Source organism: Rattus rattus, chromosome 2 (assembly GCF_011064425.1).
Source record: "Rattus rattus isolate New Zealand chromosome 2, Rrattus_CSIRO_v1, whole genome shotgun sequence".
NCBI classification, from domain to species: domain Eukaryota; kingdom Metazoa; phylum Chordata; class Mammalia; order Rodentia; family Muridae; genus Rattus; species Rattus rattus.
Window position 1 is genome coordinate 124,960,459 of NC_046155.1, and position 14,390 is coordinate 124,974,848.

The 14,390-nt window shown below is 40.1% G+C and overlaps 1 protein-coding gene across 1 annotated transcript in view; it reads right to left on the minus strand.

Annotated features, from left to right (window-relative positions):
- Akap13 (A-kinase anchoring protein 13) overlaps positions 1–14,390 on the minus strand; it is a 291,723-nt gene that overhangs the window by 156,485 nt on the left and 120,848 nt on the right. Inside the window, exon 5 of the mRNA XM_032895110.1 lies at positions 3,015–3,198. Within this exon, the coding sequence (XP_032751001.1) occupies positions 3,015–3,198 (184 nt within the window). The remainder of the gene's footprint in view (positions 1–3,014; positions 3,199–14,390) is intronic.

Consider the following 14,390-nt stretch of genomic DNA (forward strand, 5'->3'; position numbering starts at 1 on the left):
CAGAAGGAAAGGGAAAGAAAAAGAATGATGGACAGAGGAGGAGACAGCATGGATCAGGCCTGTGAGGAAGAAAGTTAGAATGTGAGGGAAAGACGGGCAAGTCATCCAATGTCTAATGACTTTAGTATACTAGAGAGCTTTGGAGTCAGCAATTCTTAACTTTCGAAGAAGCTTTTATGAGTCTTCTAAAACAAAGCCCTTCCTCAGGAACACCCGTTTCTTTACGGTTTGCTGTATTTAAAGAACTGCAGATCCCACTCTCGGACTCTTGGTAAGGATCCCACAGGCAGAGAGAGCAATTAACAGTCAATTAAGAGATTTATCATCGTTTCGGGCTCACTATCTTTTTCCCATAGACCAGTTAATTTGCCTGTTTCTTCTCTAATGTACACATTTTGTTGATTCATCTGTTGACCAAAATTTAGGTTAATTCTCTTCTAACTTTTAACTTTATTTGGGCCTTTAAAAAATTGATGTGAGTCTGGAGAGATGGCTCAGCAGTTAAGAGCACTGACTGCTCTTCCAGAGGTCCTGAGTTCAATTCCCAGCAACCACATAGTGGCTCACAACCATCTGTCATGGGATCCGATGCCCTCTTCTGGTGTCTGAAGACAGTGACAATGTACCCACATACATGAAATTAAAAAAAAAAAAATTGATGTTAAAAAATCCCTGCATATTTATAGTGTGATTATTCTGACAGATGCATATAGTATAAAAACTATTTAAATCAACCCACTTAGCATTCATCACCTTATCCACTACTTTTTTATGAGAATATTTAAATCTCTTTTCAAAATCTTAAAATATATATTATTGGGGTTGGGGATTTGGCTCAGTGGTAGAGCGCTTGCCTAGGAAGCGCAAGGCCCTGGGTTCGGTCCCCAGCTCCGGAAAAAAAAAAGAAAAAGGGGAAAAATATATATATATTATTATTCTGGTACACACTACGTAACACAGCTGAGTCATTTTTGTTTTTGAGCCAGGGTCTCTTTACATAGCCCCGACTATTCTGGAACATCCTATGTAGACCTGGGATTCAAGGTGTATGCTACCATGCCCACCCAACAGCTCAATCTTTAGGATATTGTATGATATTAAAGAAACTAGATGCGGAAGGACAAATGCTCTACCTCCTGCTTATGTGAGGTAATCAGAACAGGGATTCTTGGAGAAAGAAAGTAGAACAGAGGTTACCAGGGGGTGAGGACAGAGTGAATACAGAGCTAGTGCTTCATGGGTGCAGGGTTCCTACATAAGTTTATGGTAGGTTCTAGAAATGGGGGTGGGGGCACCGAGACACCACAACACAAAGAGAAAAAAAAAATGATCTCTCCTGATCTACCACCATGGCTGAAATTCTAGCAAAGGCTACTGCTATTCAACTAAGACTGAGAGAATGAGAAGAACCACACGTCTACTCTTTTACTGGGCAGCTGTGACTCAGCACTTTCCTTGGCTTTAACCCAGTGACTACCCAGAGGAATTCACTAAGGCAGAGGGACCTGCAGAAAGTGCTCATGCTCTCACCATGGGCCTCTAACTTCATCTCTCAGGTGATATCCCCTTACCTTCCCCTGTAAGAAGAATCATTAGTGACCTTCCGTTTTAAAGTAAGTAAAAATCTCCAAGAATAATTACATTCCAAACATCAATTGTGCTGCAATAACTGGCTTGTGACACCCTGGTTCAAACATATAATGGCACTGTTGCAATCATCTTAGTTCCCCATTTGGAAGGCAAGCAGTCGGTAAGAAACTACACTTCCCGGCACACACTCGGCTGTAACATCAACGCTGGAGGAACTGCCTTTGAAAACAGCAACAGTTATTCTGAGTTAATTGTTTCAATTTTAAGAACAATGGAGCCCTCCGTGAAACCACGAGGCAAGCGACCAAATGAAACTGATCAGTGGCCAGACAGAAGGTAAGCATGGAGGAACAGAATAGACTACATTCTGCAATGTGAGAGCTCAGGTGTCCAAAGCTTATCCAAGATGAAGGGTGCCCCTCCTTTCTACTGCAAAGCTGTCTGCAAAGACGGTTCTGCCCGGCTTGACTGGGAAAGTTATAAGCCTAGCAAATGAGACAAACAACAGCAACAAAAAAAAGAGTTCAGCTTATATAACTGTAAGCTGTAATTCTAAGCCCTCTTCCTGGTCCTTCCTGATCACCTTGTTCACACGTGACTAATAATGACATGGAAATCCAACTAAATGAAGTCTGACTTGAGCAAAGGATAAGATCTGAGAATCTGGAAATATTGCCACAGTTTACAAGGACCCCTCAATAGTAAAGAACAGGTTTTGGCTCATATATGATAGAAAAATGATGATCATAAAAACTAGTAAAAATATACTAAGCAAGAAAATATTCCAATGAAGAAGCATTGACTACTCTAAAGCATTTATTCCTTTATTTATAAAGAAAAAAATACCCTTCAATGTTTTGACTACTAGTCTTCCTCCAAAGGAGTCTTTAAAGAAACACAGTACTGAACTCAAAGACAAACAGGATTTCCTACTACATATTTCTACAACGATGTAATTGCTTTTAACTGCACTCACAAGAAACAACTTCTCTTAACTTTATTCACAGAAATTGTATTCAAACCAAAATCCAACTTTTATCATATTTTATATGCAATTATAACACCTATCTATTAATTTCTAATTATCTTGCTCATGTTTTGAAGACATAACAGGAAAAAAATGACACAGTAAAACTGTTTCTTCCTTTACTCAGTCATATACACTAGTAACATTACACTACCTCGATAGACAAGATGTCATTAACGCAATAAAATACAAGTGGCAAGAAGCAGTAAAAAAAGAGACAAGAGAAAGAAAAATGGTAACATGACTCACGCTGGTCTCTTACAATGAAGCAGTTAACAGGAGCAAGCTCACAGCCCTCTGGCTGTGCGGCCGAGGTGCACAGGCAGGCAGTGGGCTGTACTACTCTGAAATGTGGGGTGGGGCTACTGACGAGAAAGGACTGGGAATGGACACTTACTCAGTCAGGAGCTGGTGAAGCTTGTGATAACCTCGCTCCAGTGCCAGGCTTACAGGCGTTGCCCCTTCCTTGTTGTGGATGCTGAGAGCTCCACGGCCACCTGGCTTCTGTAACAGGAACCATGTCAACCGCAGCAGTCCAAGCCGCACAGCAAAATGCATGAGGGTTTCCCGAGGGCCACCATCTGTGAATGGGGAAGAACATGATAATAAAGACATGTAACAACTATCACCAACAAAGACCAAAACCCCACCACAGAAAAAGACCAGTCTAGGCAGACATCAATGCCTTCAAGTATCTAGCATTTTTCTTGAAGGTCATCTGTACCACGCAGCAAACAACTTTATTCCAGGTAAAAATCATCTTTCGAGTAAAGACAAGAATAAAGCTAGAAAGAAAAAAAAATGTGATACAAAATCTTCAACAGGAGACAAATACCCACACAGAGAGCCAAGCCATTTCTGTGCTTTTTCAGAGAGGCTGATACAGGTGACTCCACTATGCTCCTGCCATTAGAAAGGACAATAATAGAAGTAAGTAAATGCAGTTCCTTCCATCTAATGGAAATCTCAGGTGAACAGTTGTCAGGAATCAGATGGGTCTATCCTGAAGGGTATAATTACCTTTTAAAGAACGCTCAGACAGGAATTGGCTAGTTAAACACTACAAACAGGTTAGACTTGTTAAGTATACACAGGTCTTTAGTCCCTCACACTAAGGGCATATCAAATTGCTGGCACTACCAGCCTTGTGTTTGCTTAATGAGAAAACAAAATGAATCTTCAGGTACAATGGGATGAACTGTAAGTCTACACTAATAACTTCAGGAGAGAAAACATGTGCTTGGGTTTATTTCACTAGAAATGAAGGATTCCTCTTGGCATACTGAGTCACTAAGTGTGTGGGTGGGATGAGAAAAAGGCTTCAGATCAGGCAAAAGTGGATCCAGGCCTGGCCTTAACCGTAGGGTGGTTAGGCATGGTTCATTTGCTTCTCAGAGCTTCACTTTCATATCCCTGGAGCAAGCCACCACCACCTCGCTGAGAGCTGTTGTAACAGAGAAGGGTAGGTGAAATGCTAGACTGCGCCTGGCTGTAGGGTTCTCCTCCCTTTCCCTGCCTCTGGCCCTGTTCTTGGACTTCAGAATTTGTGCTAACTCCACACTTTTCCTAGCTCATCCTCTTATGTGATTGGTTGGTCTAGGTGCTAGGGTCAAAGCATTCTAGACTTCTTGGATGAACTCAGCGTTTTCCTTTTGTCTGAAATCTTCAGATGCTTCTCTATGTGAATATCACAACGGGGGTGAACAATGAAGTGTAATTTTTTTATAAACAATTTTTTGAAAAGCAATTTAGTTTCTTTGGGGCTGGGGTACTTTTCAAGGGAGTGCAGTGCTTTAGAGAAGAGGGAGCCGGAGTTGCAGGCAGCTCTGAGCCACTTACTTGAGTGCTGGGAATTTAACTCAGGTCCTCTACGAGCTATTAACCACTGAGATATCTGTCCAGGCACAAATGCACTGTTTCCTAAGGTCACGTATTACCCCTGACCAACATAAATTTCATTAAAAGTAAACGGTCTTCCATATTTTTTCTCTACCAAATCCTATTTATCCATGGATTAACTCAGGATTTGTTGTGTGTTCAAGCAGGGACAGAGACTGAAACCAATGCTTCAGGGAGGGGAAGGGGGGTATGGAGGTGGGGCAGGCAGGGGAGCAGGGAAACAGCTCCAAACACCATGCTTGCTGATCAAACATGGAGCCTGGGTTTAATACTCAGGGCTCTAAGAACTAAACCCTACTCCCACAAGAAGCCAGAAAAAATAATGTGCGTGACAAAATAATGTTTCCAAGCATAAATTTTAATAAACACAGCCTCTGAGGAAGTGCCAAGGCTAGAGAAAAGGCAGAAAAAACTCATCAGGATTAAATACTTCTGACTTGTGCTCTATGCCTCTCACAAACATCCTGACAACCTTATCAAAACACCAAAGTGCTAAGCACTTACAGACCAGGAAATATGTGGGTATTTTTTTCAGAGCTGGCTAATTCCAGCCTTATCAGGTAATATGTTCTTAAAGTAGTTTCCTTTCCAGCCTCCACTCTTTCAAGTGCCTTTGTTCTGAGTCACCATAAGGTGAGTTCCCATAAAGCCCAACACTTACATCATGGCTGTTTTCAGTCCCACTCCCCATTTTCTATTATCATTTAAAATACATGACATTCGAAAGAACTATGCAATCACCAGATACTCAACAACTGAAGTCCTACAATAAATATTCTACCAATGTATTTGCTTTTACCAACTTTCTTTCTTCCAGATATTTATTCAAAGGAAGCTGAAGGCATCAGACTAACTTGATAGGTACTACCGACTAGAATTCAATACTGGAATTAAATGACTAAGATACAGGAAAATACAAGTATAACATTTGATAATTTTTTTGAGACAAAGTCTCACTATGAAGTTCTGCCTGTCCTAGAACTCACTATAAAGACCAGGCTGGCCTTGAAACTCAGAGAGATCCACCTGCCTCTGCTTCCTGAGTGCTGGGATTAAAGGCGTGCACCACCACCTTCAGCCCATTTGGTACCTGGATTATCAAGCTGCCAGCAAGCTGTAGGACATTATGAAATCAAACAAAGTTCCTTTGTGCCCTTTTCTGGTCAGGGCTTCATTACTACAGCCAACCTTTTCATGGTTTGAATTTTTCATGGTTTTTGCCTATTTGAAAAGTCCATATAAATGACATGCTACAGTAAATGTCTTTGTATAAGGTTAGTTTCATCTTTCTTGAGATTTTTGATAAGCTGTCAAGTGGTGTGCCATTTTGCTATTAGTAGAGCCACTTCATTCTTTTTCTATTCTTTTTTGTATTTTAGCGCATTTTCACACAAGTCATGTGAATTAGATTTAAAAAGGAGGCAGTAAAGGGGAAAGATGGGAATGTAGGTGGAATTTTACCCAGGCTGCTTTGCTCTCACAGCATGGAGAGCATTAACCTCTACCTCCCAGACAGCTCCTCCTTCTCTCCTCTCGGGCTCCATAATTCACAATCAATTTCCATTTGCTGGGGTTCCTTAGCCCATGATTCTCAGTGTTTTTCTTCTGTATTCAGGGAGTTATTAAAGGTGCTTGTGGGCATGGTGACCAGGGAGCTCCCAGGATCTGTCTCCACCCCCCAGCACTGATGTAAAAGGTGGAAGGTACCACACTTGGCTTTTTACGGGGTGCCAGGATCCAAACTCTGACTGCCTGCTTGTACAGCAACACCTTAACCCCAGCTTTGCTTTCAGGTTGCCAGCTAGATTTCCTACATTCTCATTTGGGTCCTTCTCACAAAGGGATTTAACTGTATCAAGGGAAGCAGAATGTTCGTGTATGTTCCCAACAACTTCCTTTTCATCTTTGTCCTCCTGGTTGTTTCTCTTGGCAGGTACATTTAGGGCCCCAAAGTGTTATTTCATAAGACCTGTTTTGGTTGTGTTTCTTTTTGTCCATTCTCTTAGTTATTTCTCTTAAAGTTGTGACCAAAATACCTGACAAAAACAACTAAGGAAGGAAGACTTTATTTTGCTCTTGGTATCAGAAATTTCATCCAAGCACAGTAGTGGAAACAGCAGTGTGAGGATGTGGCCAAAGCTTATTCACATGGCGCCACACAGAGCAGCAGTTAGACCTGGGCTGGAACCAGGAGTAGTTGTCGCCAACAACCCGCCCTTAGTGATCTCTCTTACCAGCAAGGCCCAATCTCCTAAAGGTTCCATAACCTTAAAAATATCATTCAAAAAAAAATGCACATCAGTCTAGATTCAAACAGTAACAACCACACTTGAATGCAAAGGTCTATCGTGGCTTGGTTAAACCACAGAAGAGGAGAGTGAGGTCTGGAAGTTCCAACTGCTCTCTGCTTTCATGCTAGACGTACGTTCAGAGCTGCACAGAGCTGCAAGAAAGCTGATGTACCCAGAAGGCATTCAACCACAAGGGGTCTGTTGGAAGATTTTAATCTTTTTCAAGTTATATTTCCTGAATAAACGGCTGTGAGAGTCTCTGGATGGCATAATAATCAAGGACTGTATGTACTGTTCCATCCCATCAATGACCCACCCCCCTCCCCCCAAGCACGCCTCATAGCACTGTTTAAACCTGTAGCTGTGAGATTCCAAAGTCACCACCCTGTCCACTCTGGCCTATAAATAAATCTGCAGAACCGCAAGAAGCAGTAATCTTTACACTGCGGAGGAATGGAAACACCCTTAACAGGCAGGAAAGGGCTCCGAAGAAGAATGAGAAGAACTATGCCGATCAATAACAAGGCCTTGCAGGCAGCAATCCTTTAGGGTTTAAGCCTTGCTGCTGGGAGGTAGGTACTGTCTGTTGCAGGACTCCACAGTTATCTATCCTTTGCAAGGCAGGAAAAATCCAAAGCGATCTTTCTCTCAGTTTCTTCTTTTCTTCTTTAGTAAAGAAGACAGCTAGAAAAATAGGTAAAGACTAGTATAACAAGGACGGACTGTGTATAGAAAGCTATCAAACACCCTGAAAGGGCTGTGGGAACTAAATCACCACATGATTAGGTTGAATATACTAACCAAAGTCAACCATGAGAGTGCAGTGCCTGTGCTTAGGGAATCCTTAAGTCTGTCATCATTCCCACTACCAAAACTGTGGGTATGGCTGTCACTCTCAAAGACACTTATAACTAATTATCAAGATGGACATATTCACTAGGATGTGTTTCTCTTTGTTTTATGCACAGCAAATGTTTAATGGGCCCATTCTATGCTGAGAGTGAAACTGATTGCTACTGTACAATGGTCTTCCAGGAGAAACCACTCAACTTACCACTCTTCCTAACCACAGTTAGAGACACTGAAGAACTCAGGTAACTAATTAAGACTTGAAAATTCGGGGGGAAAAAAGGAAAGAATGTCTGTGCTGCACAACTCACCTTTCCCCCAGATGACCCTGCATTACCTGCACTCAAGGGAGCCTGTTGCAAAAATCATAGTGTGGAGACTTCCTTATGTAAACTCGAGATCAAAGAACGTGTGGAAGAAATAAATAGACAAGCACTGCAGAGGTGGCTCAGTGGTTAAGAGCACTTGCTGCTCCTGCAGAGAACCCAGGTTCAGTTGTCAGCACCCATAGGGCAGCACCTGTATCTCCAATTCCAGAGGATCTGATGCCCTTTTCTGGCCATGGTGGACTCCAGGCACACATACGGTACAAAGATCACACCCAAGCAAAATAGCTAACTCATAAAATAAAAATAAACGAAACACAGCTCAGTATCAATGTGCTTGCCTTTAATACTAGCACTGCGGAGGCAGGAGCATGTGGATCTCTATGGATTCTAGTCTAAGCTAGTCTGATCTATATAATAAGTTTTAGGACAGTCAGGACTATATAGTAAGGTGCTGTCTCAAATGAATGGATGAGCAAATAAATAACACAATCTTTTAAAGGATGAGAAACAATTTTCTCCTTGCTCCAAAGTTAGGACTATCTTCAGCAAAAGTTAGAGCAGAACAGAGCAATCTTTGCAGACTCCTCCTCTTAGGGCTGACCTGTTTTATGCTTCACAAGGGTTGTTACTGACCTGCAAGGGCTTATCAATGTTTTGTACCTTGAAAAGATGATGAACTCGTTGTCATGGTATATTTAAACTAGCATGCAAACTAGTACACACAATCAGGCTATACTTCTGTCCATTTTCTTGGTGAAATAATTAAGCAATAATGTAATGTTTTCCACAAACTGTCATAATGAAACGAGGATATAACTCCAGTTCCTTGTTTTTTACATTAAAAAAAAAAAAAAAAAAAAAAAAAAAAAAAAACCCACAAGCTAAGCCAGGGCTTAACTTCATGCTCATGCCTGACATTCAGGAGGGCTGTGAAATCTGCTACATGTGAATGTTTGTTTATGAGTAGGTAGCTATAAGCATTTTTTTTCCTGAGGAGAAATAGGAACTAATTTCAAAGGAGTCACTGATCTGGGGTGAGAGTTAGGGTGAAGAGCACTGCACCTCAACAATTAACGGAAGGATTACCAAAAACAATTCATGCCTCCCTTGTACAGTATTAGAAGTACTACTCTGGAAGGAAATTCAACAGCAAGTGACGCTCTGATATAAGTAGATGTCCTGTCTACCTGTTTCACTCTAGAAATATGTTATCGAGCATGCTTGATACCTCTTTCTTTTAAAATACATTTCCTAACTATATAAAATGACTGGCGTAAACAGATTATTCCACTGGATTTATTCTTTAAGAGCAAAGAAAAGTTCTTGATTTATAGTCATCTGTCCTGATATCAGCCAATGTTCCTAGATTGTTATACACACCTAAGCAAACTATTTACACTACAGACTGACTGAGAGCACTCACAATCTGATTCATGACTCCAGCCATTAACGTACATACTTTTTAAAATTAAGTATCCTTATGAGTTTTACCAAGTCAGATGATTTAGTACACAAAAGCATTTGTCATCAAGTTTGACAATCACAGCTATACTTCACAAACTCATGTAATAAAGAGAATTAATTTCCTGCAGGATGCCCTGAATCTACCTGTGTGCTGTGGCATGTATATACATGTGTACATACACCAAATAAAATAAATATAATAAATATTTTGCCTCGTAAAGTTTACATTTAACTGGTGCAGTGAACTCTGAGTTTTAGTTACTATTTAAAATGCATGTATACAATGAAATTCACTCTGGGGAGATAGAGTGAATTCTGAGTTTTACCAACCAAGATTGGTAGATTGGGGTCCTGTAAGCTACCACTAAAACAGGTTGCAGAATAATTCCAATATCCACAAAGAATTCTCTGATGATAAGACTATAAAGTCAGAACTTTTGCCGACTTACAGTTTACCACGATTAATGACTCTTAAAATTAATCAGAGAGTTAATTAATTAGGTTTTTCTTTTTTTTATTGGATATGTTTTATTTACATTTCAAATGATATCCCCTTTCCCAGTTTCCCATCTATAATCCCCCTATCCTATCCCCTCCTTCTTCTATGAGTGTGTTCCCTCACCCAACCACCTGCCTCCCTGTTCTGACATTCCCCTAAATTGGGGGGGCGGGGGGTGTCCCAACAAGGTGATCATCTGCTAAATATGCAGCTGGAGCCATGGGTCTGTCCATTTGTACACTTTGGGTAGTGGTTTAGTCTCGGGGAGCTCTGATTAGTTGGTATTGTTCTTATGGGGCTGTAAGCCCCTTCTGCCCCTGCAATCTTTTCTCTAATTCTTCCAATGGAGACAATATTCTAAGTTCAATAGTTGGCTGCAAGCATTCAGTTCTGTATTTTCATGTTCTGGAAGAACCTCTCAGGAGAAAGCTATATCAGGCTTCTGTCAGCATGCATTTCTGGGCATCAGCAACACTGTCTGGGTTTGGTGGCTGTATGTATATGGATTGGATCCCCAGGTAGCACAGGCGGTGAATGGCCATTCCTTCAGTCTCTGTCTGCTCTAAACTTGGTCTCTATTTGTTCTCCTATGAATATTTTATTTTCCCCTTTTAAGAAGGACTGAAGCATCCGCACTTTGGTTGTCCTCCTTCTTGAGCTTCATGTGTTCTGTGGAATGTATCTTGGGTAATATGAGCTTTTAGGCTAATATCCACTTATCAGTGAGGGCATACAATGTATATTATTTTGTGATTGGGATACCTCACTCAGGATATTTTCTAGTTCCATCCATTTGCCTATGAATTTCATGAAGTCATTGTTTTTTTTGTTTTTTTGTTTTTTTTGGTTCTTTTTTTCAGAGCTGGGGACCAAACCCAGGGCCTTGCGCTTCCTAGGTAAGCGCTCTACCACTGAGCTAAATCCCCAGCCCCGAAGTCATTGTTTTTAATAGTTCAGTAGTACTCCATTGTATAGATGTTCCATATTTTCTATATCCATTCCTGTGTTGAAGGGCATCTGGGTTCTTTCCAGCTTCTGGCTATTATAAATAAGGCTGCTATAAGCACAATGGAACATGTGTCCTTGGAGCATCTTTTAGGTATATGCCCAGGAGTGGTATAGCTGGGTCCTCAGGTAGCACTATGTCCAATTTTCTAAGGAACCTCCAGACTGATTTCTAGAGTGTTGTACCAGCTTGCAATCCCACCAACAATGGAGGAGTGGCTTCATTTTCTCCACATCCTTGCCAGCATCTGTTGTCACCTGAATTTTTGATCTTAGCCATTCTGACTGGTGTAAGGTGGAATCTCAGGGTTGTTTTGATTTGAATTCCCCTGATGACTAAGGATCTTGACCATTTCTTTAGCTCCTTCTCAGCCATTCATTATTCCTCAGCTGAAAATTCTTCGTTTAGCACTACACCACATTTGTAAATAGGGTTATATGATTCTCTGGAGTCTAACTTGAGTTCTTTGTATATATTAGATATTAGCACTCTATCTGATATAGGATTGGTAAAGATCTTTTCCAAATCTGTTGGATACAGTTTTGTCCTAATGACAGTGTCCTTTGCCTTACAGAAGCCTTACAATTTCATGAGGTCCCATTTGGTGATTAGATCTTAGAGCTTAAGACATTGGTGTTCTGATCAGGTAATGTTCCCCAGTGCCCATGTGTTTGAAGCTCTTCTTCATTTTCCTTCTATTAGTTTGAGTGTATCTAGTTTTCTCTGGAGGTCTCTGGTCCTCTTGGATTTGAGCTTTGTACAGGGTGATAAGAATGAATCGATTTGCATTCTTCTACATGTTGACCTCCAGTTGAACCAGCACCATTTGTTAAAAATGCTATCTTTCTTCGACTGGATAGTTTTAGCTCCTTTGTCAAACATCAAGTGACCATAGGTGTGTGGGTTCATTTCTGGGTCTTCAATTCTATTCCACTGACCTACCTGTCTGTCTCTGTGCCAATACCATACAGTTTTTATCACTATTGCTCTGTAATACAGCTTGAGGTCAGGGATGGTGATTCCCCCAGAAGTTCTTTTATGGTTAAGAATAGTTTTCACTCTCCTGGATTTTTGTTATTCCAAATGAATTTGCAAATTGCTCTTTCTAATTCTATGAAGAACTGAGTTGGAATTTTGATGGGGATTACATTAAATCTGAAGATTACTGCTGGTAAGATGGCCATTTTTACAATATTGATCCTGCCAATTCATGAGCATGAGAGATTGTTCCGTCTTCTGAAATCTTCTTCAATTTCTTTCTTCAAAGACGTGAAGTTCTTGTCATACAGATCTTTCATTTGCTAAGTTAGAGTTACATCAAGTTATTTTATATTACTATTGGCTATTGTAAAGGGTGTCATTTTCCTAATTTCTTTCTCAGCCTGTTTATCCTTTGAGTAGAGGAAGGCTACTGATTTGTTTGAGTTAATTTTATACCCAGTCACTTTGCTGAAGCTGTTTATAAGGTTTCATATATCTCTGGTGGAACTTTTGGGGTCACTTAAGTATACTACCATATCATCTGCAAATAATATTTTTACTTCTTCCTTTCCAATTTGCATACCTTTGACCTCCTTTTGTTATCTGATTGTTCTGGTTATGATTTCGAGTACTATACTGAATAAGTAGGGAGAGAGTGGGCAGCCTTGTCTAGTCCCTAATTTTAGTGGGACTGCTTCAAGTTTCTCTCCATTTAGTTTGATGTTGGCTACTGGTTTGGTGTATATTGCTTTTACTATGTTTAGATATGGGCCTTGAATTCCTGATCTTTCCAAGACTTTTAACATGAAGGGGTGTTGAATTTTGTCAAATGCTTTCTCAGCATCTAATGAAATGATCATGTGCTTTTTTTGTCTTTGAGTTTGTTTACATAGTGGATTACATTGATGGATTTCCATATATTGAACCATCCCTGCATGTCTGGGATGAAGCCTACTTGATCATGATGGATGATGTTTTGATGTGTTATTGGATTCGGCTTGTGAGAATTTTATTCAGTATTTTTTGCATCAATATTCATAAGGAAAATTACCCTGAAGTTCTCTTTCTTTGTTGGGTCTTTTTTTTTTTTTTTTTTTTTTTTTTCGGGGCTGGGGACAGAACCCAGGGCTTTGCGCTTGCTACACTGAGCTAAATCCCCAACCCCCTTTGTTGGGTCTTTGTGTGGTTTATGTATAAGAGTAATTGTGGCTTCATAGAAGGAATTGGGTAGTATTTCTTCTGTTTCTATTTTGTAAAATAGCTTGGACAGTACTAGTATGAGGTCTTCTATGAAGGTCTGATAGAATTCTGCACTAAACCCATCTAGTCCTGGTCTTGTTTTTTTGGGAGACTTTTAATAACTGCTTCTATTTCTTCAGGAATTATGAGACTGTTTTCGACGGTTTATCTGATCCTGATTTACCTTTGGTACCTGTATCTGTCTAGAAAACAGTCCATTTCATCCATATTTTCCAGTTTTGTTGAATATAGGATTTCGTAGTAGAATCTGATGATTTTTTGAGTTTCCTCAGATTTTGTTGTTACACATTCCCCTCCCCCCCTTTTTTTCCCCTGATTTCCTTAATTTGGATACTCTTTCTGTGCCCTCTGGTTAGTCTGGCCAAGGGTTTCTCTATCTTGTTGATTTTCTCAAAGAACCAGCTCCTGGTTTTGTTGATTCTTTGTATAGTTAGTTAGTTACTTTTGTTTCTACTTGGTTGATTTTTTTCCCTGCAGGCTACTCCTCTTGGGTGTATTTGCTTCTTTTAGTTCTAGAACCTAAAAGGTGTGCTGTCAAGCTGCTAATGTATGTTCTCTCCAGTTTCTCTTTGGAGGAACTCAGAGATGTGAGTTTTCTTCTTAGCACTGCTTTCATAGTGTCCCATAAGTTTGGGTATGTTGTGCCTTCATTTTCATTAAATTCTAAAACATTTTTAATTTATTTTTTTATTTCTTCCTTGACCAAGTCATCATTGAGTAAAGCGTTGTTCAACTTCCATGTGTATGTGGGCTTTCTGTCATCTTTGTTGTTCTTGAAGACCAGCCTTAGCCCGTGGTGATCTGATAGGATGCATGGAATTATTTCAATCTTCTTGTATCTGTTGATGCTTGTTTTCTGATTGATTATATGGTCAATTTTGGAGAAGGTATTTTGAGGTGCTGAGACAAAGGTATATTCTTTTGTTTTAGGATGAAATTTTCTATATATGTTTGTTAAATCCTTTTGTTTCCTAACTTTTGCTAGTTTCTCTGTCTCTGTTTAGTTTCTGTTTCCATGATCTGTCTCTTGAGGACAATAGGGTATTGAAGCCTCCCACTATTTTTTGTGAGGTACATTGTGTGCTTTGAGGTTTAGTAAGGTTTCTTATATGAATGTAGGTTCCCTTGCATTTGGAGCATAGATATTCAGGAATGAGAGTTCATCTTGGTGGATTTTTTTTCTTGGACAAATATG